At 40.0% G+C, this 27,998-nt stretch overlaps 4 protein-coding genes across 4 annotated transcripts; all 4 read left to right on the forward strand.

The window, feature by feature from the left end:
• The first annotated feature begins 7,693 nt into the window (after positions 1 to 7,693).
• zfpl1 (zinc finger protein-like 1) lies at positions 7,694 to 12,236 on the forward strand. Its single transcript, XM_044043070.1, has 8 exons — positions 7,694 to 7,864; positions 9,009 to 9,116; positions 9,209 to 9,320; positions 9,408 to 9,601; positions 10,433 to 10,511; positions 10,626 to 10,817; positions 10,904 to 11,027; positions 11,130 to 12,236. Exons 2-8 carry the CDS (start codon positions 9,015 to 9,017, stop codon positions 11,314 to 11,316), a joined length of 990 nt encoding a protein of 329 aa, XP_043899005.1. The 5' UTR covers positions 7,694 to 7,864; positions 9,009 to 9,014; the 3' UTR covers positions 11,317 to 12,236.
• A 2,428-nt stretch (positions 12,237 to 14,664) lies between these two features.
• LOC122779163 (filaggrin-like) lies at positions 14,665 to 17,252 on the forward strand (the record flags this gene model as incomplete). Its single annotated transcript, XM_044041283.1, has 3 exons — positions 14,665 to 14,787; positions 15,098 to 15,256; positions 15,386 to 17,252. Coding segments are annotated over exons 2-3 (1,983 nt in total), but the record flags the coding sequence as incomplete, so codon positions are not given.
• A 7-nt stretch (positions 17,253 to 17,259) lies between these two features.
• si:dkey-273o13.3 lies at positions 17,260 to 20,682 on the forward strand. The gene is made up of 6 exons (XM_044041284.1): positions 17,260 to 17,901; positions 18,195 to 18,223; positions 18,390 to 18,551; positions 18,679 to 18,745; positions 18,912 to 19,025; positions 19,528 to 20,682. The coding sequence occupies exons 3-6, from the start codon at positions 18,472 to 18,474 to the stop codon at positions 20,344 to 20,346; spliced, it is 1,080 nt and encodes a 359-aa protein (XP_043897219.1). The 5' UTR covers positions 17,260 to 17,901; positions 18,195 to 18,223; positions 18,390 to 18,471; the 3' UTR covers positions 20,347 to 20,682.
• A 1,228-nt stretch (positions 20,683 to 21,910) lies between these two features.
• rom1a (retinal outer segment membrane protein 1a) lies at positions 21,911 to 27,987 on the forward strand. Its single transcript, XM_044041265.1, has 5 exons — positions 21,911 to 22,069; positions 22,224 to 22,457; positions 24,181 to 24,611; positions 24,726 to 24,972; positions 26,283 to 27,987. The coding sequence occupies exons 2-5, from the start codon at positions 22,308 to 22,310 to the stop codon at positions 26,493 to 26,495; spliced, it is 1,041 nt and encodes a 346-aa protein (XP_043897200.1). The 5' UTR covers positions 21,911 to 22,069; positions 22,224 to 22,307; the 3' UTR covers positions 26,496 to 27,987.
• Positions 27,988 to 27,998: the final 11 nt, after the last annotated feature.

Consider the following 27,998-nt stretch of genomic DNA (forward strand, 5'->3'; position numbering starts at 1 on the left):
CGCCTTGCTGGGTCTTCTTCCTAATTGATTGACGATGTGTATGGAAATTTAAGGCCTTAAACTGCAGGGGAACCAATAAAAAGGCTGATAGGAGGTGAATCCCGGATGGAAGGTCACATATTTTCAGCTGGTTAATAGAGAGTTTACAGAATTTCTTCTTTTAAAGCATATAGAATCCTATATATACAGCAGGTATTCGTCAGATAAATGACTCCAGTGTTTCTGTGTGTACAAGTGAGTGAGTGAGAGTCTGGCAGTAAAAAAAAAAAACACAAACTATAAGAAGCAACCATTCATTTTTTATTGTGTTGGCAACGCACCCAGATAATTCAGTTGTAAGTCATATTACTCTTGCAGGTATATGTTCAACTGGACCTTAACTGTTATAGGTGCTATGTACATATACTCCACAGTGGCAACCCCAGGGCTTTGACATAAAATTAATAGACAAAGCCTGTACACAGAAGAAGAAGACAACAACAAGAAAAACATGCATTTTTGGACTTAGGGAGTTAAATATTTTGAACTTAATGAATGGCAGAAAGACACAGAATGGTACTTACAACTAATTGTTTAAAAATAAATAGACAAAGTGTACTGGTTTCCTCAGTGAAATCACTCAGGTAGGGAGAATATAGTGAATAGCCCTCAGGGTGCGACTCCTGTGGGTTGTGATAAGATGTCTGTCTGAATGAAAGTCTATGGGAGAATGAACCTACTTCTCGATTTAATTAAAGATTCTATAAACATTTTCTTGAGAAGTTAATGGTCTCAATCATTAGTTCCAGGTCTTCTCCAATAGAATGTGATGTTAGTGTTGGAAATGATGCTATTATGAGGAAAATAGACGAAAGGGTATGGCACATACAAGTGGACACCAGTGTGATTGACAGCTGGTGTTGTCTAAAAGGAGCCGGATTGAGTTCGGGATCTGAACTGTAACCACTGATAACTATTCACATAATCCAACCATCAAGGTTTATTTCGAGTTGTTGTGGAGGAAAAGGATAACAAACACCTTGGATGCCTTCAGTGTCCTGTCATACGTAGTAAACCCCAGTTCTTTACTGAAACACTAGGTCGATCACTTATCAGTTTTCGACTTTACACGTATTTATTAAATGTTTACAGCTTACTTTTACTAAAGCAATTTCAAAAATTGTTCAAGTTCTTGAAATTGACAAGACCAAAACGCAATTTCTGAGAGCTATTGCCACCTAGTGTACAGGAGGCAGACACACGTCATTCAATAAATTGATTCCCTGCTATAGTGCTTGTACACTGGGACGGTCGTCCAATTAAACGGCAGCTACAACCTCAAGCTATAACCGTAGCTCGATTTAACTGTGCATGGAATGGTACTGACTGATGTTTTATGTTTTATCTCCCACTTCCCTCACCGAGCTCTACCGTGATGAGGACTGTGTAAGTGCTCCAGGCCGCTGGGTCTGTTATAAGATTACAGGGTCCAAAATTAAATTGAGACATATGCAAAGGTTGGAAGGGCAGGGAGGAGTCAGACAGAAGCTGGGGTTATGATGTCAGTAGGAGCAACACAGACAGAGCCTCCCTCTAAACAACCACACTGACACACACACATACATGCATTTCCCTGTATCGATTAGATGAGGGGGGAAAAGGGTTGAGGTCAGCAGGCATATGTCTGAATTTCTTTCTCGCTGTCTCTCACACTCCATTTGTCTCTGTCTGATCCAATACTCTTCTTCCCCCATCAGGGGGCCATGCTTCATCCACATATCTGCGACTCCCCTCCCTGACCCGCTCACACTCTGCGGTTTTCTTTGTGTCCGTCTCTTTGCCCTTCACTTGACATACATGAATCAATCAGTCAATCCAATTCCATTCAGAGCAAAGCCTGATGGATTTGCTCCTGAGCCACCGTCCCGATAAAGTAACAGCATCTACGGTGTAATTACGCTCCAATTTATTTGACGCAGGCGAGGTTGTGGCCGTAGATTGGATTTAGCTTCATTCTCAGTAATCACACACAAGTAAGCTACAAGAGAAAACAACACGCAACACAAATGCAGGAATACATTTCGCTGCACAAGTGCCCTGCCAAATTAGGTACAGCTGTTCCTTTTTTTTCCTTTTTTTTAAATTTAATTTCACTGTGGGACCCCCACAGGAGTGAGAGATCGTCTCATAAGCTGAGCATGATTATAGAACACGCATTGCTATCAAATAAATGTATTGCCAATTGTATTTTATTTTCATGTTCAAAACACATGATTATCACAGCAGGACTCCATGCAGACCGAACAGAGAAGGATTCATTTCCATTTCTTGGACACAACATGCATTATTGACGGTTGAATGTGCCCGTTCAACAATATTCAAATGAGCTGCGTTTAAAAATAAATGATCTCAAACCATGAACGTTCACATCACTTTTCCAGTGGCAGTGATTTATTTTCTGTTTTTCTTCCACTGCACCCGCACAAACATTATTAGTCCCCAAATCAAGAACTTGCAGTTACACTGAAAAATAATTGACTGTAGGTTGTATATTTACTTTAAAGTGCCCTGGATACAGAACTTTCACAAAATGACTTACAGTTACTGTAACTTTACAGTTATGCCATACGTTACTGTGATTTAGTAGTATTTTTCTGTATGAATACTGCATTTTACTTTTACTTTGCAGTATCTTCCCGTATAATATGGTATCTAACTGTAAAGATTACACTAAAAACAATTCAAGGGAAATACACAGCATTATATCGTTAAATATCACAGTCAAAACCTGTTTATTATAAGAAATTGCAAAAAATGATGATGTAATTTATTGTAAAATGTACAGTTAGAGCAAAGTAATTCACAGCGTAAAATGAAACAAGCAAAAATCTTGCACTTCACAATCATGAAATATGTCTAGTTTCAAATAAAGATGATATCTTAAAATCTATCCGTTTAACAATTTCAGGAGAGGTGATTTGTACAATGCATGGAGGAGCCAAAGAGAAGGGTGTGGAAATAATCAGTGAACGTGCAAGACGGAAAAAATAAAAAATAAAAAAGAGGTGAGATTTCCCAACATGATCCGACAAGATATGTAAAAAAATAATTTTCTCACATTCGCAAAACTGTGACAAAGCTCGAGCTGAAGACTCAAACACGCCGGAGTGAAGCTCATCTTACATGATTCAACATGTTTACAGATGATTTACACATTGAAAAAGTCATTATTCAAGTATTTTCTTTTGAACAGGACTCCTCACATACTCCCTTGTATTATGTTGCTCTTCAAACGAGATGTGACTTTCATTTATTTATTAGTTCATGAAGCTCTTATCGGTAAACTGATGGAATATCTATCAGTTTTACTTCACGAATCAGACTTTAATCAAACCAGCTTAAACAACTGTTTTTTTTTTTTTTTACATGTTCCACAATTGAATTCTGAATTTGGGAAGAATGCGTTCTATTTTACTGCCGCTGACTCATTGTAAAAAAAATAAAAAATCAACAGACTCTTAAATTAAGTACACTTCCTTCCTTTCGACACATTTAGAAATATGATCTTAAACCTTCCAACTTCCATTTGCAAAAGGTTTTTAATGTCACATTTTGTACTCTGGATTGGCCAGATTATTGAGAGCCAAAGGTTTTTAATTAGTTAATTTATTTTAATGCCTTTGTCTGTCTATGTTATTGTCGCTTTTACTCTTTACTATTTTGCACAGTAATTTATTGGCTCCTCTAGTTGCATTACTGTCACAGTAAATAACTGTGTTATATTTACAGTAAATTACTGTGTCCTACGTTCTGTACAGAAAACTTCCCTAAATGAACAACCGCTTTGATTTAGCTGTATTTTACTGTAACTTCACGGTAGTAATGTCTTACAGTAAATTGCTGTGATTTAACTGTATTTCACTGTAAAGGTCACGCTTAAAATATCCCCATAATATCCACACCTGCAATCATTTCACAATAATGCAGAAAAATACATTATTGCACTGTTTTCCCACAATAAATCCTGTGAAAGTATTTTATTATGGAATTTGCAGCTTACAAGAATCTGAACGAGGCCTCCAGAATCACAATTTGGCGCCATGTTGATGTTTTGGAAGTTCTGAGGCGTCGCCCGCAACTCAGCTCCCATTGGACAATAGCAGCTGTCACTCACACTGGTGTCCACTCATTTGTGCCGTACTCATTATTTATTTCCTGGAAATGAGAACTCGATTTACAAAAGTGACCGTCACAGTGTCACATAGAGACAAACAGCCATTCACTCTGGAGGACATGGAGTAAACCCACGCACACACGGTCATGGGCAACCGTGTAGTCATCTGAGATGTTATAGTCAACTAAATGTAATCATATATTTATCTACAATCAAATCAAATACAATTTTTCTTTTGCTTTCAGTGTGAAGACAGTGAAACATGACACTTGGACTTTATTATCTTCAGACTGTCAATTGGTATTTTTATTCAAAATCTAAAATTAGCAGCGTCGTTTTGTGGTTTCACTTTGAACTACATTTTAAATTTAGTGTCAGCTGAGCTGATAAAATAGCTTTAGCTTTACTCGCCTCCAAATGTTGCTTGGGTTTGCATGGTTTTCAAAGGGTTTTTATCTTCCGTAACATCGTGTGTGAAATTCGACCATCTATGTTGTCTCTTCTCTTTCTTCCTAACACCGTAATTCCTGCTGCTTTCCTTGGTTGTCCTCCTTCCTGTTGACATAAAGGTAAATCAACCTAACCTCCGTACCTCCCAAAGAGATTGGAGCTCTTCTTTTTATTCTTCTCTTCTGATTGGTTCTCTTTCCAGTTTTTTTTCCAAGTTTTTATTCATTGACGGAAATGTCAGTAGATTGCATTGTCATGGTTTTTGGTCATATCAACTTTGTTTACTTAACGTCTTGCTATTTGACTGGAAAATGACTCCCATTCATATGAAGCTCATAGCAACCAGCAGAGACACCCCCTAGTGGCTCTTCAATATATTTCCGCTTCCAATGTGGCCTCAGGAATACAGTAATTTACAGTCTGTCTCTCTGTGGTTTTCACTCACTATCATTAAAACTGGGGGTCGTCCCTCAATGATTTCTCAAGTATAAATAAAGGTTGTATGTACAGCATGTGTGTGTATAATGGTCAACACAGACTATGTGGATTTTCAGCACTCGTCTGCTTTTGGGCCCAGTCACTTCACACTCACAAAAGGGAACTAATACATTAAACAAGCCACGTCTGAATCTTAACACTTTCCCCCGCAGATAGAGCTGATAGCTGATCAATAGTTGCCAGACTCAATCAGTCAGTGTGCTCCCGCGCAACCCGACAACCATCGTGTGCTGTCGGTGTTTCAGACCCAGCTGCCTCAGCTGCAGGGCCGGTTTGTCCTCCAGTGCCTCTGTCATTTGTCTTTAGATTTCCCTTCCATCTGATCGCACCACTGCTTTTCAAATGCCCTTTCCACTTGTCCTTACTCTCTGTCTGTGATTTATTCAGCAAGTGTCCCCGGCCATAGTCGAGGACACGACGAGATCATGCTCATTTGCACAAAGACATTTAGGCCCGTATGCATATTTTTCTTCAGAGGGATTAAACAATATGCCGGGGGAGTGAGATGATCCCATGTGTATCCAGAGTTGTTCAAGCATGGTGTTTCAGTAAAAAAAAGAAAAAGAAAAGAAACATCTGAATTTGCTGTTCACAGAAATGTCTTGCTGCACTGATGCACGCTGCCTAATGTTAAATTCAAATTTATTGAAACTATCAGAGAAAGTTAATGCACCTTTTTTTTATAAATCAATACTTGAATGCAAAAAAAGGGGAATGCTTTTATTTATTTAACTCACTCGCTGCATTAAACAACTTATCATTGCGTCAGATTTTACAGATGCTCATCTCCACTCCCCCCCGCCCCCCGCACTTGGACTGAAACTGCTACTTCTTTTCATTTTTGATTCACTGACTTCCCACTACAGGCAATTCACATGTGCAGTGAACTGTGATGGGAGACAATTGTACCCTCATTCTCAAATACATTCATGGCCATTTGCACACACACAAGCAGACATGCATACAATAATGCCAAAAACAGTGTTATTATGCATGCAGAGAGCATCATGGACACACTGTTGTCATTAATATGCATTTTTTTTGTTTTTTAAAAAATCTGCAGGGCTGGAGTGGCTGCCATGCACAAGCTGTGGAGTCCTTACTTTGTAAATCACTGTAACACTATGTTAAGTTGATGTCTGTCACGCATGGCAGGGTTTTTATGACTGCCATTTCCCACATTAAATGTCTCTTTCTGTCTCTTTTCCTGCCATTTTCATTTATGACATTTTTAGCAGACACTCTCTCCGAGTCCTTCAAATTGCTCATTAACACGACGTCATCAGATCAAAATGAAGACACATTTGCAGCCATCAAGTCATTCCAGTGATCTGCTAATTAAAAGTGCAAGAAAAACTACATTACTCCTTCATAACATCTGTTCTCCTCTGTCTTGTACTACTTTTAACAAAGCTGCCACATTAAATCAAATGCTCATGATCATATGCTCCTCCATTATTCACTGATATCTCCTTAAAATATTCACACATACAAATGTTGTCAATGATAAATAAACGGTGACTATATTTGAGGCGCTCTTCTGCTGTTGAAAGGTTAACCATATTTACCTGCTTCTAGGGCATTTGCTGAATAATTAAACCAGCACTCTGTATTTTTGATAAAGAGCTAAAATGCTTTTGATGTCTCATTAGTTTGTGCGCCATCTGCTGAGTAAACACACTTACTGCAACGTGACATCAAAAAGGCAAGAGGCCAACACAACAGAGAGGTTTACTTTGCTGCACTTGACATTTTCACTGCTTTGATGCCAATCTTTGATGGTGCAAACATTTTTATATAGGCATATTCTTCAACCTACATATGGCGTCTAATAGATGCTCATAAATGATATATATATAAATATAATCTATACTGTGTATTTGGTTCTTTTTAAATGTTGTGTTGCTGTGGCATAATTACATTGTATCAAAATAAATTACTCTAGTAGCTAATTGTACTATGTTGGGTCTTAAATTCTAGAATGCGAAGACAAGATGTGATGTGAACAATACATGCTGAATTGAACATTTTATGTGAATAATCAACTATCAAGGATAAGTGTGATGTGACACAAGAGATAGAACATAACAATTTTAATTCACATATCAGGGTCAAACAGTATGGTTGCAGTTAAGCACAATTTTAAAGAGTCGAGTCTCCTGCACAGAAGGAAGCAATATGTGTTTCACAAAGGGGGGGAATAATAAAAATAAATATAAATACATTATATTTTATAAATAATTTCATACCAACAACATAATTACAGTTACATGTTCCCTTAATTGTCATACACTTTACTCACTTTTATCATAATACAGCCTTAATCTGTCATCAGGAGGTGCATATGGTTCAGCATAGACAAAGAGGGAAAAAAACTTGAAGGCACAATTCTTAGCTACTCCTTTAATATTTTACATTTTTATTCATTTATTTTTTACATGGTTGGACAGTGGCTAGCCTTCTTACCACACAGCAAGAAGGTGACCGGTTCGGATCCCAATTCGACCAAACACCGACATACTCACTCCGGCCCAGAAGGTGGCGACCGAGTAGAGAATTCGCAGAAGGACTTGTCACAGAAGGACACGAAGCGGAAGAGACGTGGCACATAAACAGAAGAAGGAAGGAAGCAGCTAGCTGCAGACAACTTTGCCGATGACAGCTCGTGGATCCGCCTTATCTTGGAGTCAGACAAGGAAACGTAAATGACAGTCGTACAACAGGACTTGAAATAACAGGACTCGATTAAAGTCTGCGTGACAGGTAATGCGGAGTTACTTCGCTTTTGCGACGGCACTTCCTCAGCTCTTGCAGCTAGCTTGATTAGCTCGCCAACGTCATTTCAGCTGACAACTTCTAGCTGAGCTAGCAGCTAATGTTAGCTCAGTGAACTGTTAGCCGTAAACAAGGTGCATATTAAGTTGGTGTTGCTGAATTATTAAGTCAGAGCCACGACCTCATGAAATGTCTAACTTGAGTTTTTCGGGGAAAACTACACGGTTAAGTACAGTTAAAGATATTAAAATCACGTCTGCTATCAATGTGCATAGCAGGAGCAGCTTGGTACCACTGATAAACACAGTAGAAGACAGTTAAATGACATGCATAACTGTAAAGCCTGTCGATATTCATCAATTAATGAAATGTCTTTGAAAATTGCCTATTATTTAATAGTGATCAGTATAGGTTTAGGGTTTACTGCTTGCAACATGACAACCATTAGGCATCGATCAGTAAATAAGTACGAAAATGCCTTTCTTTTCATTACAGCATAATTAAACATTCAACTAAGTGTACTGTCACATTTGGAATGCTGTTTACTGGTTGTGTTACCGTTATGTGGCAGATTCTTGCGTTAATGCTGACCCCTTCTGGACTAATAGCCTTGGGATGTGTGTGTTCTTGTTATTTAGGACCTTTTCTACCTTGTCAGGATCAATAGTCCTCATTGAGACCAAAACCTGGTTCTAATGAGAAGAGCAGACGCTCATTCCAGAGGGACTGGTTAAGTTTAGGGCTTAGGGATAACATTTTGTTTAGGCTTTCCTAATGAATGGAATGGAAACATAGCGGTGTGTATGTGTGTGTAATGGCAGATGTCCCACGTAGACCCCACAAGTGATGCCTATCTACATATTTTCATGCACAGGATGAGTACGTTGTCAGAGGCAAATATATGTTGTGTTTGCCAAATTTCAGGCTGTCAGGAGAAAACAATGACTGAAAGAGTTGCTCAAGTGTATAAACTAGACAAGATTGGCCTCAAGATAAATTGATGCAGTGCAAACATTCTAACTACTAACAATAAACAGGAGTGCAGTTCCAAACTCTAATTCACACAATGACAGGCATTGTTATTGTTGCATACCTTCATCACAAACTTGCCTTCGTCATTCAAACAACACAGGTGGCTATGGGTCTGTGCAAGTGCCCGAAGAGAAAGGTGACCAATTTATTCTGCTTTGAACACCGTGTAAATGTGTGCGAGCATTGCCTCGTCTCCAACCACAACAAGGTCAGTGGGTGAATAAGTATCACACTGTGTGTGTTTGTGCAAAACTTTCATCAAAATGTTCAAATGTTGTATTTTCCCTTGTTACCATTCAGTGTATCGTGCAGTCGTATCTGCAATGGCTCCAGGACAGCGATTACAACCCCAACTGTACTCTTTGTAATACTCCACTAAATACTCAAGACACTGTCAGACTGGTCTGCTACGGTAAGATTACCAGCGGTCTATTTGTAATAAGCACTTCATGCATATTTATTCCTGTCTCTGTGATGCAAATTACTTCTCCGTCCATAGATGTGTTCCACTGGTCCTGTCTCAATAACTTGGCATCTCGGCTGCCCCTTCATACGGCTCCAGCAGGATACCAGTGTCCAGGCTGTCAGGGACCAGTGTTCCCCCCCTCTAACCTGGCCAGTCCAATCGCCGATGCGCTGAAAGACCAGCTGTCGTCTGTTAACTGGGCTAGAGCTGGGTTAGGGTTGCCACTGGTAAGAGCCTTTTATAGCTGAATCCCTTGGGGTGTAGTCTCACAACCAGTATGGTGTGTTCAATTCGAATGCAAAGCGATTTTTTTTTTTGTGTTCCATTCCGCATTCTCTTCATGTTGCTGGATATTTTGTACTGTATACTCGCCTATACTAAAGCTAATCAGCAGTCAACAACCAACCAGCAACAGTGTGACCAACAGCTTTAATCAAGTCTCACACATATTTCCAGAATTTAATAGGCAGTCTGACTTTTGGATGTTGGAAGAATCTCGCTACATGGGTTTTGCATGATTTTCTGTAGCCTGATGCCAGTGATTTGCCTGGAAAAATTAGTGTTGGTTTTCTGTGAGGACACAGTATAGATCGTCTTCCTGAAAACATAAAGTGACATTCAGAATGGTTCACTCTGGTTTAGAGCTGCAACTAACGATTATTTGCATAATCGATTAATCTGTTGATTATTTTCTCGATTAATCGTTTGGTCCATAAAATATCATAAAACCTTTTAAAAATGTTAATCGGTGTTCGTCCAACCCGGAAATGATGCCTCGTTTTGTCAACAAACCAGAATGATTGACTTTTAATGATTTGTTTGTTATCCAGAGCAAAGACAATACACACATTTAAGAAGCTGAAACAATCAGAAATCTTGTTTAATCATGAAAAAAAACTTCAAACCGATTACCGATTATCAAAATAGTTTAAAAAATTAATTTAGTAATCGATTAATAATCGATTAATTGTTTCAGCTCTACTCGGGTTGTTTATACAAATCAAATTGTACAGATGTAATGTTCACACATGAATAAAAATGTCATGTGTGACTGACAGATTGAAGAGCCCATTGGAGTCCTTGAGGAAACCACAGCTAATGATGTCACTGATTATACTGACTGGTCAACATTTGAGGGTATGCTTTTTTTTTGTATATTTTAATATGTGCATATTTTATGAAGTTGTTTTGTAGCTGTTGATACAGTTTATGTTCTAAAGATTGAATTGTTGAATCTTTTTGTTTCCATAGCACAAGAACAAAGTAACATTTACCCCAGTCACTCGTACAGCACCGGCTTCAGTGCACCACCAAACTCGATCTCACCTGCAGCACAGGAAGACCTCGGAGGTCATCGTAAAAATGGGGATCCGAGCAAGCAGGACCATGCTGTGATCAACTTTACTACTGCCACCACCTCTGACACAGTCACATTACAATCAGGTAAAGCAATCGAAAGCCATCCGAGTCCAGTTCTTTGATTAGGAAGCAACTTCTTAGTCTGTTTTTTTTTTTCTTTTCTTCTCAAGCATCATCCCCTAGAAAGCTCTATGACACACGGGATAGCGGTCACAGCTCTGTCACACAGATCGACTTTGACGACGACAAGTACCGGCGGCGACCAGCGTTGAGTTGGTTTGCTCAAATTCTCAAGTCAGTATTTCAAAAATATGACTCAAAAGTATCTGCTGTCATGAAAAGGTTTTGCGATGCTCGATTTATTTATTATTTTATTCTACTTCTGAACAATTCCAGGAATCGCACAGGTGGGAAGCGGTCTTCTCTGTCCTGGAAACAGCGGGTCTTCATGCTGCTTCTGGTCGGAGTTCTCGGATTCTTCACGTTGATAATCATCATGGCCAAACTTGGACGTGCCACAGCTGGATCAGACCCAAATTTAGATCCTCTCCTTAACCCCAACATCCGTGTGGGGAAAAACTGATGACGAGTATCGATTCCCTCTTTTCCTGCGGTGTTACCTTGGGACTTTCCACTACATGGTTAAGCCCAGTAGAGAGCGCTGTTTACCTGACTTGAATGGAAAGAGACGCTGTGCCTCTTAAGACTCCATTCATATTTATCAGGCATAAGAAACACGCCCGTGTCCCTTCAGATCATTACAACATTCAAAAGGTTTCCTGTGATCCCAGCAAAGTCTGAAGCCTAAAAGGCTTCGTTATTGTTGCTTCAAATAACTATTGACAGAGTATTTATATTTACGATACCAGTAAACATTTGTCACCAACCCTTCTTAAGTCAAAATTAATTAAACACTATCGATGTTGAAAGAACATCCTCTGCTGGTCGAAATGTCAGAATGTATATATTCAGCTATGAAACGTCCAGTTACGTTGACACGGTTACAAACTGACTCTGCAAATTGAGTGGCCTTGTGTGCAGTTCTTCTTGTAGAGAAGTGGCCTGCTGAACTGGAATCAAATCGCCCTCATACAACTAATACACAACTAATCCTGGGTGTGTGCGTTATTTCTGGGTGCGTTGCTTTTAAACTTTCCATACATACTGTGTGTCACATTGTTGTTGCTGTCTTATTAAATGGAAATGATCAAGAATTTCAGTATGTTAATATTAGTGTTACATCATGAATTCAGAGGCAGAATGGAAAAACGGAAGGATTTCTGGAATGTACAGTGCAGCATAAGGTTTATAATATTAAGTTATCTTTTTGTGGGGATGGATAATGGAGAACAGTAGGTTAAACATATGCTGGGAGGAAGCAAAATGTGTTTCCTAAAAGAAAAGAAAATGGAATTTATTTATGAATATTTTTTCTGAATCTCCCAAAGAGATCTAGGGGCTGCTTGTAATTAATTTTAAATAAAATGTACCGTCTGTATCTTATTTCACTGGGTCCTAGGTAATAGCAAAGCTTAATTCGTCCTCATTCAAGCTCGGCTTCACTACATTATTGAAAATATTAACTCCATTAGAGACTTAGCGATTGCCTCGGTCTCTTATGTTTGTTTTTTTGTGAATAACAAACATTGTCGTCACAGGATTGCATTGGTTTTTGTTGCTGTTTTTGAGCTCTTGTTTAATGAAATGACATTCCTAATTGCATAAAGAAAGCTTTCATTGCAGTCACATTGTTTATTTAAACAGCTTCTGCACCAATGATAAATAACAGACTCTTGAAAAAAAATCGTTTCATGTCCAGTTGTTTATGAGTCAGAGGAATGTGGATAATAGACACACAAGCCTGGTGATGAGCACAGTGAACTTTACCCAAGATTAGAGAGACAGAGCAGTCAGACCTGCTCTATAGGTTAACGGTGAATATTTGCACATGACTCCCCCCTGGTGGTACATCCAGCCCAGGACATCTCCAGCAGTGCGTTGTATTGTGAGGACAGGCTGTTACATCAGTGGCTCGTAAAGGCTGCAGTTGCCAGGTTACTTTCTGCGCTATACCCATGTGTGTAAAGACTAATGTGAGAAGTATTTATGGTGATTACATTGATTTTATTTTATAATTTGAGTATGAAGATGCAGACTCAAGCATTTAGAGAGAGCAAATCACTGCAAAGGCCACTCGGTGTCAGTATAGTCTCTTATCTCACAAAATGCATTTTCATGTAGAGAACTGCCACTCACAGGATCTTTTCTCTTTCTGGACAGTTCTCTGTGAGAAGGTCACGTGTGAAAATTCCAGTAGCTCTGCAGTTTCTGAAAAACTGAGAGCAGCCTCTCCGTCGCCAACAATCATGCCACATTCAGAGTCCCTTAAATCACCTTTTCGTCCACATTGTGATGCTCGGTGTGATGCTTGTGAACTTCAGCAGGTTGTATTGACGATGTCTACATGACTGAGTGCATGCCATGGGGATATCTGTGTAGATATGTTGAACAGATGTACCTAATGAAGTGGCTGTTGTAAAAAAAACAAAAACCTATGACGATGTGGACGCAGAGTGACGTAACACTGTCACATGTCGTCCTTGAGAATCCTCATAATAACCCCCCCAATTACCCACAACAGCGGTTACAGCAGTGTAGCAGATTTCCCATTGATTGTCAGTGGATCTGAGTCACATTACATTGATGATGGGAAAGCTGCCGGGGGACATCAGTTTACAGATCAGGTGCTTGTACAGTGCACACAGCAGTCATGAGGACTGTGTTGTGTGTTCTTGTTCTAAAGAAATGGTTGTCATGATTGGTTTAGCAGAACACCGCGGTGTCTATTGGAGTGCAAGTGCTTGTGTCACTCTATTGGAGTTCAATTATTTCTCAGTGGCTCTGAGTTATTACATTGCCCATTGCATTGACATAATAGGGACATCCTGGTCAATAACTTGCCACTTTGTAGTTAACATGCGGACTGTGATTTCTCTGTACCTCTCCACTTCACACACGACAGTGATCCACACGACAAGTGGAAAAATCACCTTTGAGATAATTGTTGAAGCGCTGATTCTTTTATACATATATGTATTTGTATTTTTTTTTTATGGCCGCAGCTTAAGAAAGCAAACAGTGATACAGTGTTAGAGACATCCCAAAATAACCCTTTGCCCAGATAAATGTTAGGTTAGCCTTAAGTATTGTTATTTACTTTCCAAATTCAAAGTTTTCAAGGTAATTTTTAATGGTACTTGCACACTAAAGGTGCGTTTCATCTCAGTACAGCTGCAAATGTAACATCCTATTACCATCCTATGGAAGTGCATTCCATTCATTTGAAAAAAAAAAACTTTTTTCTGTGTAATTACTTTTTTGGTTTGTTTTTTTGAATATTTTTTTATATTTCGTGCTAAATTTTTTTCCCCTTCTGTTTTTCGGAGTCATTTTCTTTCCGATTTATCGAGAACCCGAAAAACCTCCAACCTGCAAGTGACTCCCATATTTTCAGCAGTCTCCTGATCGTCTCTTCTCGTCCACGTAGCCAGACTGAATGTATTTCAAATGCATCATCTTGTATCAATGGAGAATGCCATATCTGTCCAACTGATCCTGGAGAAACATTGCTATGTCTAACAGATCTGAACAAGCTTTCCTTCTGAAGTAACAAACTAATGGAGATACCATCTATGTCACTTAAGGACAGGATCTCCCAGTGTCTTAAACCCAGATCAAAGTAAAACTAGATTAAACTAAATAAGCTGTCCATATTATTATAAATCGAAGTCTCAAAGGAAATATGTATTTGAAATACATGTATCACACCCTGTATGTCCCTGTGTATGTGACGGTTTGCAAAAAGGGTTAAGTTAGTTCAAAGTGGTCGCATGCAACCACTGGCTCCTCTGTCATTGGATGGCACAGGAGTATATATATTGATGTGTGAGTGTGAATGTTCACAGATGCGGAGACTTAGTTGCGTTTCAGATAAGAAAAAAGAGGCAACAGTAATCTCCTCATTCATCAGTCATTCCTGGGACTTCATGAGAACGTGAGTACGAAGATTTGCTTGGTTTTGACGTGTTCACATATAAATGTTAGAAATGGCCTCTGTGATTGTTTATTTATTTATATCTATGTATTATTTTAATCATACTATACTACCGGACAGAAATTATACACATAAATCTGATCAGAAACCATGTAAATAGTTCAATTAAGAAGTATTAATCATATATTTTCATCATCATTTTTTCCTTACTTCAGCTTTAAATATAATATATATATATATAGTAGAAGCATGATATTCAGTATGTAACACACTTATAAAAATATTTTCCCATGGATCTATATCTTGCCAGTTTTTCATGACCACTCTCAAGCATCAAAGGTCATAATTCTGACATGTGTGACCGTCAAGAGAAAAACTACAAGCATGGAAAGACGGTGCCGCACCAGCACCAAAACCAGGACCAGTACCGGCAAAAGCTGTATCAGTCAGATGACGACTACAGCCAAGAGTAAGTCTGTCAAACGTTCTGCTTCTGATCACATGCACACATATTTAGTAAAATACATGTTTGACTTGCAATAGACAAAGAGATGTGAACATTCTGTTCTTATTTATCTTTGGTTTCTTTCTGAAATAGCACCCGTTCAAAGGCAGATGGCAGCATTTTGAACGAAGACCATGGACGTCATCACTGTCAGTCTCATCACGACCATCACAAGCCACATCTCCACCGCGCTTCTCTTCCGGAAATCTCTCTGACTTCCTCAGCTGGTTCCTCTTCGTCCTCGCCGTCTTCCTTCTCTTCGTCTTCCTCCTCTTGTTCCTCCTTCTCTTCCTCCTCTTCCTCCTCCAGCTTCTCCTCTGACACCAGCAGCGACTGCTGGGCTAGAGCTGCACACAAGAAGCCTCGGCATTCACAGTCCTGCACGGACATCACAGGAAAACACGGATACTTTGACAGAGAAGACGACACGGCTCCTCTGATTGATAAAAAACGTGTGAGCAGACGCTCAGTCAAAGGGAAAAGGGAGAAAGGCAAGTCCTCACGCAGCCCGACTCAGGACACTGCTAACAAAACACAGAAGATTAGAAGAGGATCCAGAAGTGATGGAAATGTCCGGAAATCCAAGTCCATGGAGGCTCTCAGTAGACCTAAAGACGGAGAGGAACATGAAAACTGTGATGAAAATGAACAAGAAAGGAGGAAAAGTGAAGCCCAAAAGAATTTAATGAAGGAGAAAATGAAGTTCTCTGCTTTCCTCAATGAAATCACTCGGCAGGTGCTCAGCCCGATGAGACTCACTACTCTTGGGGTCACAGATGCTCAAAGACCCTGCAGTCCACGGCAGGCTTCCGTTAAGTCCAGTAAGATGGACAGCAGCACTAACAAACATGGACAACAGAAGAGCCGGCCCACCAGCGCAGACTCGGTTAGCTCCAGTGAACACTCTCATACCGGCAAGCAACACTCTACTCAACTCTCCAAATCGAAATCCTTCCACCACAGCCGCAGTCACCATTCTGGAGACTCGCCCACTCACATGTACCCCAGGCCCAAGAGTTGCACTGACATAAGCTGTTTGAAAAGAGCTCAAAGTCCTCAGCATCACAACCACACGCCTTCCAATAAGGGCTACCACCGTCACCAGGGCAATCACACCTCTCGTCATCACCACCGTCGTCATCATTGTGAAGACTGCAACTGCCTGAACAATCAGAATCACCACAGAGACCAAGACGGCACAGATCATCTGCATCGACAAGGACATCATGGTGGGCACCATAGCCCCACCAATCACCATGGTAACCAATATAAACACAATAGCGTCTACCATAGCCCATCCCGTCACCATCATAATGGAGACCGTTGTTATGGATGCCACTTCAGCCCAACTCGCCACCACGGACAGCACTGTCATCACCATGGAAACCACCGTGGACCTTCTCGTCACCATCACCATAGTGACCAACATGGCCATGCTCTTCACCATGGAGAAGAACAAAGTACCACTTTTCATTACACCCATGGAGACCAAAGTTCACCCCATAATTGTGAAGGTCACACCACTCCATCACATCACCATCTTCATGGTTCAGGTTACTACCACCAAAGCAGCCACCCAAAAACTGAGTGTCCTACTACATCAAATCACCACAGGCATCATAGCTCATCCAGTGACCATGGTAATCATCACAGCCCACCACATCACCATCACCATCACCACATCAATCAGCATCACCCAGGAGACCACCACAGTGAAGCTCATCATTATCACCATGGTGATAGTGAATCTCATCAGCATCACCATGGAAACCACCACAATGAATTTACTCAGCATCACCATGGAGACCATCACAGTTCAGGCCATCACCATCAACATGGAGACCACCACAGGGAAATGTATAAGCATCACCATGGGGACCACCACAGGGAAACACCAGAGCATTTCCATGGAGACCAACACAGGGAAACACATGAGCATCACCATGGAGACCACCACAGGGGAGCATCACCATGGAGACCACCACAGGGAAACACATGAGCATCACCACGGAGACCACTGCAGTTCTGGCCATCAGCATCACCATGGAGACCACCACACGCAATCACATTGGTATTTCCATGAGGTTGAACACAATCGATCTCACCTGCATCACCATGACAACCACCACGGTGACTCGCATTTGCATCACCATAGCGACCATTCCAAAGAATCTCATCCCCATCTCCATGACAACCACCGCAGTGATTCGCATCACCATAGCCACCATTCCAAAGAATCTCATCCACAGCTCCATGGTGACCACCACAATGAATCCTATTTGCATCACCATGGCAATCACAACAATAAATCTCATCCACATCACCATGGCAACTACCCCAGTGAATCTCATCCGCATCACCATAGAGACAACAACAGTGAATCTCATCTGCACCACCATGAAGATGAGGTTTGCCATCACCAAGGACATCATCCTGAATCACATGTCAACCATGATGACCTCCACACTCATTTAAAGGGACCTTCTGCTCGCAGTCCACCTTCACACAGGAAGTCAGAATCTCATACCAACAAAGCAGATTTACCCAGCAACCCTAGGAACCGCGATGAGGAACAGACAAGTTTTCTGGACTCGTCATCGTCATATAAAGTATGACAATATTTGAATTTCCAGTATCTATGTGCTCATTAAAAAATGACTGGCAGATCAATAGTATTACGTGCTTGATGAACAGCTTACACAATCAGGATGTTCCACTCATTTGTTTTCCTATTGATTTAAACACCAGTGTACATCCCACCATGGACCATTGATTGGTCATTACATAACAATAGATTAGTCATCATGACCAGACTAATGATAATCAGAGAGACAGAGCTTAGATTGTTGTGCATCATTCTATAAATATGATTTTCTCAGTCGTTCTGTTTTCTTCAATACAGGAAAAGCCAGATGAGCTGGGTAGAATCACGTGAGTATGCGCACATAGACAGTATAGATCTGTGTGCTTTTCACATCCAACGCTTTATCAATGTCAAAGATCAAAGAATCTTTGGCAAAAACTTTGAGACTGTCGTACCTAAAGCTTGTGGTCATTATTATTTCACTTTGTCTTTTTTGTGGATCTGTCCTGACAGGAAATCACAGGACAAGGACGACGGTCTGCATCAAAGCTCACTGAGGACGGCAGTGAGGACGGAGTGTTCCGGAGAGGAATTCATGAACAACCAGAGGCTTTTGGAGGCAGAGCTTCAGAAGACACGCATGGAGCTCAGCAACCTCACTGAGAGGTTCAAGAGGTAAACGGTGGCATTTCAACTGCAAATCAAATGTTATTCACACACATATACAACAATAATAATAATATACAACACTGTTGCTGACTACTATTCTTGTCTCTCTCTCTTTGTCCTTGTCTTTTGTTAGACTCCACGACAGCTGCTCCTCGACAGAGCAGACCAATGATCTGCTTCAGAAAAATATCCATTCCATGGTGAGATGAGCAATAAAGACATATTTAAAACATGAATATAAACAAATATGGGTTTATGTCAGAGACAATATTATGTTGGATTAAAGTTATTTTAATAAAAGAAAAACATACGACATACAAACGTTGCTGAAAGTTTGTGAATTTCCTGTTATTGTTTTTGTGTCAGGCTCAGAGTATGGAAGGAGAACGGGAGAGGTTGAACCGGCGTATTTCGGCACTGACGGAGCAGCTCGCTGATGCTAAATTTACCGACAATGTGGAGACAGGAACTCACTTCAATGTAAGACCTTTACCTCCCTTAGAAGTACGGGCAGAAAAAACACCTCTGAAAGACTAGACTAGACAAATAAAGGTCAATCAAATGAATCATTCTTTGTGAAATGGTATAAAATGAAGTGGGATTGTACAAGACACAAGAAAAGACCATTCATACAGCATCCACCATCCACCTGCATTAACTCTACAATATTTCAAAAATATTTCCACTTCATCTCACTTCATCTTTTCCAGGAGGAAAAGGTTGTTTAATGCCAAGATAAAGCAGCAAAAAAACTTATTCTTGATATTGTTTACTTAAGCAGATGTAGATTTTATTAAATCATCCTTTTGTGAAGTGACTTTGAATGAGGTTTTCCTTCTGATGAGAGCAAGCTTGTATCACATCTAAGGCTGGTTTAAAAGACAGTTCGGAATGAGTGTTTATGAATGTATTCTAATTTCTATTTCATTCTTACAAAAATCTATTTATTCTCTTCATAATTTAAGAATCATTCCTTTTTTAGGCAACGTCAGCACTGCACAACACTAACATCCATTTTCAGTCAGATGGTGCCATTAATCAGGTGGTTCTCCCCATCACTCCTCCTCCCACTCAGTTCATGGACATAGCTAAAGCCAGCGGGCAGGAGCAATCTTTGGGTTCAGTTCCAGAGGAGGAAGAGGAGTCTGACTGGTCAGAGATGGGAGAAGAGATCCCACGGTTTATACTGACTGGACTGGGCAGAAATCAAGTGTGGAGACACCAGGAGGGAGACATGGACGGAGACAGTGAGTCAGGAGGTGAGGAAATGTTCAGACTGCACTCTTCTGCACGAACACCTCAGATACCTCACCTCCAGTTCACGATCCACAGTGAGATTTTACCGGCTCTGCAGACCAATACTTGCCCACCTGGCTTCACAAACCTGTCTGAGGCCATGACAGTGGAGAGCAGTTACAGGATCACCTCAAGTCCAGCCCTTTGCTCTTCAATCCTGATCCGATCGGCCAGCCTGGAGGAACTTCCACACCGTCACGTGCTGAAAGAGCTGAGAGGTACAGAGGCCATGATGGACCTCCACCACCACCCAAGCCACGAGGTCATGGAGGACTTGGACGATGAGATCATTCATCACTGGAGAACAAGCAGCGACATGGGGGCAGGTATTGGGAGTGCGATGGAGAGCGGCCTGGTGGGCCTGCGGTCGGCCGAGCAGATGCTCAACCATTTCATCTGTGAGTCACAGCTGAGCGAGGGGAAAGTTCAGAGCGGGGCTGCGGCGCATGGCTGGACGGGAGGAATAAGAGATGAGGTGTTGAAAGGGGAGCGAACAGAGCTTTGACGTTGTGAGCGAAAATCATAGAATAAATCGATCTTTCGAACTTTGCATTCCAACTTTTCCGGTCAGAATACGAGGCTTCCTCAAAAATGAACATGTTTAACCATTCTCACTTCCCTCAAAAAGTTATTTGTGTCACTAGAGGCAAGAGGCCCAAGTGATGTATGTATTTAATATGTAAACAAACAGTTTTTGTCTGTAGCTTAAAAGCTTAAAATGTAAATGTGTAGTTTTCTTGAGTATATTTATTGTTCTTTCCTCTCCTTAGAAAACTTAGTACTTAGTAGATTGTTGTTTTGCTTTATTGGACAAAACATTATGGTAACACTTTATATTAGGGAACACATAGTCACCATTAACTAGGTGCTTACTGACATGCATATAGGTAGCATACTAGCCCTTTATTAGTAAATATTAAGCACATATTAACACCTTATTTAGGGAAAATCTTAATTCATGTCGTAATAGAGGTAGAATAAGGTGTTAATACGTGCTTAATAATTACTAATTAAGGGCTATAGTATGCTACTTATATATAGTATAGTTAGTAAGCACCTAGTTAATGGTGAATATGTGTTCCCTAATATGCCGTGTTACCAACATTATGAACTCATATAACTTCTTATGTATGTAGTCAAGACAATAATGCAATTTAGCCAGAAACATACAGAAAGCGTTAAAAGACATGGTTTGTAATACAATGATTTATGTGGGTGCAAACCCTGGTGTCACTGCTGAATAACAATATGCAATGTAGTAGCTTTTATTACAATATTTGTATCTGTAAACATGTTGTGCTGTATTTCCTCTGGTTATCAGTGTTTCCCTCTGTTGACATCAACCTGCTAAAATGCGAGTGCTCATACATGAAGCAGCGCTCCTCGCTTGTGTAAATGTAATGTGTCCATATAAACATCTAATAAAGACAACGGGGAGACAAAAGTCCACTGTTTCAGTTTAGCCACATTACACAGTCTATTATATACACTTTGTCAATGGACAGGGCACATTCATTTTGAAATAGTGTGTGTGTGTGTGTGTATATAGTAACTAAGAACAGAGAAATAAAATGCCAGTGACCAGTGGCAACCACATTTAATATAATGCCATTTATTTCAGTTTAGTTAAGGAGTTCAGGACACAGTGGTCCTATGCAGAGATAAGCAAATTGTCAATGCAATGAAAATCTTGGTTTCTTAGATGTTCTAGTTGTATGAATGAATAAAAAAATGAATATGAAACTGAAAATGTAGAAAGAAATGACCCAAAACAATGTTGAAATTAAATATAATTGTAAGAAAGAAAGACAACATTGTCCTCCTGGGTATAAAAACTTCTGCCACTACATTTAACACAAACTCCTCAAAAGGTCTGCATTTAATCCCCTCCTCCTCCCTTCAATATTTACATGAATCAGAGTATACATTCAACGAGGAGGTGTGTTCCTGTGCACAGCAAATGCAATGTAAAAATATCTCCTTGTCAGGATCGATTTGGTTTGTCATCTGTGTCCCTCCTCATGACTGATGGGTGCTGAGCTGACAATGGCCTGGATTCACAGGCCAGTTTAATAGGATAGGTAGGTATTAGAGGTAAGACACTGCCCGCATTCAGGTTTTGCCAAATCCAGTGTGCCAAATCCACTGTGTGGCACACTGGGCGGTACACAGTGGTCGGTGGAGATACCGGGGACATTTTTTCGACACTTTCTTGGACGACAAATAAGGTGAAGTTTAATGCTCACAGTTGTTTAGTCTGAGATGCCAGGGGTATTGTGTTTTAGGAGTTTTTTGCTCGTAGTTTTTTTCCCACATTCTTAGTTGTATTTCATTCTTGTCATCTCCGTCTCTGCTTACCCCACCTCTGCTGCTCTCTCGCAGACAAATCACAGCACCGTCCCTCGTTGCCTTGTCTATCCTCTTCCCCTCTTCCCCTGGTGAGACTCCAAGGACCTCGCTGCAACCATGGTGGTGATGAAGATGAAGTTCCCCTTTCAGAAAAGGGTGAAACTGGCCCAGGGACTGTGGCTCCTCTCCTGGTGTGCCACAGTGGCCGGGGCCATGACCTTCACCTTGGGGTGCATCCTTAAGATTGAGCTCCACAGAAGAGGAGAGGTACTTTTTTAAAATGTATTTTAATATTAGAACTTTGAAGCTTAGTTTATTCCCCCAAAGCTTTGTTGTTATTTGCTGTTTTAACATTTGAATTATGAAATTAGAATGTCTCAAAGAACTGTTATATTTTGACATGGCTGACATCACAGTATAACTTACTCTATACTGTACTGTACCATACTATACTGTACCATACTATACTGGTTTATTATTCCTCCAAAGTTTTGCTGTAACATTTGAATTACCATGAAATTGTAATGTTCAAATTACTGTTAAATTGTAAAATGGCTATACTACTACACTATACTATACTACACTATATTACACTATACTATACTATACTATACCTTACCATACCATACCATAGTATACTATACTATACTATACTACACTACAATACACTACAATACACTACACTATACTATACTATACTATTCTATACTGTACTATACTACATTATACTGTACCATACTATACTATACTATACTATACTATTACATGAAAACAACTGTACAACACCAAATTTACTTTCAAAGAAAATGAGAATGTGTCTTGAAAATAACACATTTATTCTGATATTAGTTAAGGGATACACGTATTACCTGAGGCTAGCCTTTGCACGGCAGCCATTTTGACATGTTTTAGCAAGGAAAGCACAGGTGTTACTGCTCACATTAACAAAGTGGGACAACAAACCAAATGGACCTCGACCATCCTTCATTTCATTATTTACACCTGTGATTTTCCTACTGTGGCCTGTTAAAATGGCCGCCGTGCAAAGGGCACCTACGACCGTGTCCCACTTTGGATCCTGAGTCATCATTTAACAAAGCAGGATCTGTCGGTCTTAATCATCCTCAACTTGATCCACATGTTTGAAGGCTGAAGTCATCACAACTCATTTACAACAAGGTTTTTAGCTTATTTGGATGTTGTCATGGACTTTTTTTTTGTTTTTTTAACAGTTTTTGTGCCAAGAAGGTTTCTAAATGAGTGTTTACACACTTTCACCCAAACACATGCACATACCCATACATGTATGCACCAAAATAAACAACTGTAAATGTCATCTAGTCTGTGGCTTCCCTGAGTTCAGGCTTGCAGAAAAATCTGCTGCATAAATAAGGGAAAGCAAATACATTTAAGAGGATGTTGGGTCAAGAAAATATCATAACAAGTTACAAAAGAAGAACTTATAAACGCCTTAGAGCTCCCATTAAATACTCATAATCCAACTAATGTGTTGTGTTACCAAAAATGGGAATATCATAAAAGAATATTGAGATTTTATTATTTTTAGTGAATGTTGTTACATTGTTTTTGTGTTTTTATTACATGTAACGTGTAATATGTTACATGTAACAAATATGTATGTGTAATATGTCATATGTAAACAACACATTTAAGGCCTAACAAATTGGATTTCCAACAGACTAATATAAGAGTATATGTGACTGACTGTAAACTTAAAAAACTAATTCAAAAGAAATCAATAAAGCATATTTGACGGTTCAAATATTCAAACGTACAGGGTTTTGACTTTATGTAAATGATTGTACAATCAGTCTGAAGTATATAGTGATGTAAATAAAACCCTATATTTCCATTGAAGAAGCTAAAGAAAAGAAAAGTATTTCCAGCCTTTTCAGAATGAAAATCTAAATATTTTTCCTTCCCAAACAATAAAATATATTGATTAGATTCCTGTGTGACTTATTTTCAGGTGATGGAAAACACTGACATACATATTGTACCCAACACCCTGATGATAGTTGGCCTGGCCTCCTTGGGAATCAACTACTTTGCTTCAAAGATCTGTCAGGATGCACTGGACGCCGGGCGATTCCCTCGCTGGAAGAACTTCCTGAAGCCCTTCTTTGCCGTCTCCTGTTTCTTCACTGTCCTCATGCTTCTGGCTGTCATCATGAGCTACGCCATGAAGGGCACGCTGGAGACCTCTCTGAAGGCTGGCCTGAGGAACGGCATCCGCTTCTACAAGGACACAGACACACCGGGCCGCTGCTTCCAGAAACAGAATATTGATCACCTGCAGATGGAGTTTCAGTGTTGTGGTAACAACGACTTCAGGGACTGGTTTGAGGTCCAGTGGATCAGCAACCGCTACCTGGATTTCAGCTCAAAGGAGGTGAAAGAGTAAGTATAGGGAAAATATGTGGGGTGAATTAAACATTAGTGACTATCAATGGAATAAAAGCAAATCCTGATGCAGTAAAATCTATATCAGATATATATATCCTGTTTCCTTAGCCGCATCAAGAGCAACGTGGATGGTCGATACTTGGTAGATGGCGTCCCATTCAGCTGCTGCAACCCCAGCTCCCCACGGCCATGTATCCAGTATCAACTCACCAACAACTCTGCTCACTATAACTATGACTACCAGACGGAGGAGCTCAACATCTACCTCCGAGGCTGCAGAGAAGCACTGGTCCACTACTATATGGGTCTGATGAACACCATTGGAGCTGGAGTCCTGTCAGTTTTTATCTTACAGGTAAACTATGAGAGGAATCACAGTGGTCCCACTATTTATTTATTCATTTATTCATTTATTTATTTATTTAGTTAACCTTTATTTTAACAGATAAAAGAGATCATTGAGATCAAGACCTCTTTCACAAGGGTGACCTGGCCAGGAAAGGCAGCAGCACATGTCATAGTTAATAAAAACAGGGAGATAACAGTTACAAAACAAACATTGAAATATAAAAGTGCAAGTAAATAGACAAATTAAGAGCAGGAGTTATGGTTTCAGAAACAACTTAAGAACACAGGCACTGTGCAATGGATTCCCATTGTCGGCCTTTTAAGATAAAAGTGAAATAAATGTCGATCATTTTAGTTTAGTTTGGAGGGTAATCCAAGCAGGGGGGGCAGAGAAACTGAAAGCTTTTTTCCCATTCCGGTCCGAACACGGGGAGAGGTACAAAATGTCATTGGAATGTAAAGCATAATGGCTTTTTGTTCTCTGATTACAAGTGTGTAAATAAGCAGGAACCAAGCCAAGAAGAGAGTTATAAACCAGAGTCATCCAGTGAGTTTAGCGTCTTACATTCAAGGAAGGCACTATGACTTCATGGCAACCTTTTAAGAGATTGTATATATATTTAAAGCTGTAGTATGTAACTTTTGGTGATTGGTTGTTGTTTTTTGTTCTGCCTCTGTTTGGGCTTCATGAACACAAAAAGACTCTGTCAGGCAATACCACCAAGCATAGTGGTGCTTGGTGGCTTTTAGTAATACTGCAGTCGTTTTGCTTTAAAGAAATCACTTGCTGTGTTCAGTGTGAGATTGTTGCCAGGCGTCAGGAGATCCAAACAGCACTATACTGATGAACACAGCATATTCAGAATTGTGTGAACTCATTTGACAATGGTTTGAATCTAACGGACGTTTGTCAATATTAAAAGTTATGCACCAGAGTTTTAAAGGTCCAGGGAGTAACAATTAGATTAGTGACATTTTATGGTGAGACTGAAGATTGCAACGAACCGAGTTCCCCCTCCCTTTTCCAATCGTGTCAAGGAACTACGGTAGTCTCGGCATACCAGAAAGGTTGCCATTATTCTTTGTTTCGGCTGCTGTAGAAACATGGCACAGCAAGATGGCGGTCACCATAACGCAAGCCCCACTTGCACAATCATTCTTGTTGTTAAAAAATTTCATCTCACCTCATTTAACCCCTTGATTATTTATTCATGCAGTATCTTCTGATCACCGCTTTTGTTTGCTAGTCCTCGTGAATGGTTCCTGCTATGACTGCTGCTCTCTGTCTAACACCCTCACGCCTCCCTCTCCTTCAAGGCTTCTGTGCTGGTCAGCTTGCGGTTCCTGCAGACCGCCATGGAGGCAGTGGCAGGGAAGGAAAACACAGAAATCGAGACAGAAGGGTACCTCCTGGAGAAAAGCGTGAAAGACACCGTCATGGAGTACCTCAACCCCCTGCTGAAGTTCTTCCTGCTTACAAACCAGGTGGAGGAGGGCGATCCTGGAGCAGCAGCTCCAGCCACTGCTTAAAAGCACACGTGATGAACACACCTGTGAATCATTTTTACACAGAGAGGGTTATCAATGAAAGACCATTTAATTTTGCAGAAGGAGACATGAAACAGATTTCTATGAATCTCACAGAATCGGGAAAGAGTTCTCCTCCATCCTGCCCTTTCAAATTTCATGTGCTTAACCAGTACCTTCTCTGTTAAACACATTCTGTATAATGTGTATAATAGTGTATAATAAAGATACCTACATTAGCTAATGTAAACCCATATCGGCTGTTTGTACGATACATGACACACCACCCATTAATTTATTCTTTAATTTTTATTATTTCTTATTTTTATTTTTACATGAATGATAAAGTATTACATTGTTGTATTTGTTCCACGAATACACCGTAGAGAGCCATGATGCACAATGCTCTGCTCTGCAACAGGATTATGAAATAATATAAATAAAGATTGACAATACTGATTGCCTAATGGAGTGGAGTCACTTCCTCCTTCATTTGCTAAGGTAAATAAAATACATGCAGACATTATAATGCTTCATATCATGCACACACACTTCACAATAAACTCCCCATGATGCTACTTTCTCCCTGCTTCTCTTCTGCTTGCCAGCAAGAGGAATAGGATTAAGAGGATTGATTCATCTGTGTCGATAATGCGATGAAAGCCATTAAGTGTGTCCTCTGTTCTGATCACTCACCTTTGTTAAGGCTGCTAATCCAGTTTGTTAATACTCAGCCTGCTGCCCTTGCAGTTAGACACCTGAGTCAGATGAATCTAAGATTCAGATACTGACGTTTTTCATAGTCTGCTTACAACAGCCTAGGCCTTTTTCTCTGGTTAATTTACACAAACAACAAGTGCATAATTGACCCCCCCTGGGGTAACTCATAAGGACTCAGAGACATAGGACTGGTTCATCCCATGAATCTATTTATAATGGCTACCTATGTGAAAATCTTAATTAAAAAGTCCTTTTGAAAACAGGGCTGTGTGACTTTCTTGGGCTGAACAGATTCACAAATGTTGGGGTAGACTCAGTAATAATAAAGCTGTGAGAGGCGTTCAATCAATTGTTATTGTAACCTCAACAATTAAAAGTCATCATCAGCACGATTGGAATAATTTCTTTAATTGGCCTTTAGAGAATAAATCCTTTTACTATTACTGTAATCTGATTGTAACCCTTATTTGATACTGATATCACATATGGAGGCAGCTGTGAACCACTCATTCACCTTCAAATAACATAATATCAAACTTACATTAAGCCAGAATCATGCAATAGTAATTTTGTGAAAAGTATTGTACTAATGCATGTTGTTGTTGTTTTTCATTGCATTAGTGTAGTCCGGGCTTGAGTCATTTTGTTTTAATTGATGGATATTTTTTTTATTTGCTTTAATTAGATAACATGGTTTATGTATGGCAAAAGCAAACTCATGTTTGTGATTGGATGTGTTGTAAAAAAAATAATAATAAAGAAAAGGGAACTGAAACCTTCAAGCAG

Source organism: Solea senegalensis, linkage group LG13, assembly GCF_019176455.1.
Source record: "Solea senegalensis isolate Sse05_10M linkage group LG13, IFAPA_SoseM_1, whole genome shotgun sequence".
NCBI classification, from domain to species: domain Eukaryota; kingdom Metazoa; phylum Chordata; class Actinopteri; order Pleuronectiformes; family Soleidae; genus Solea; species Solea senegalensis.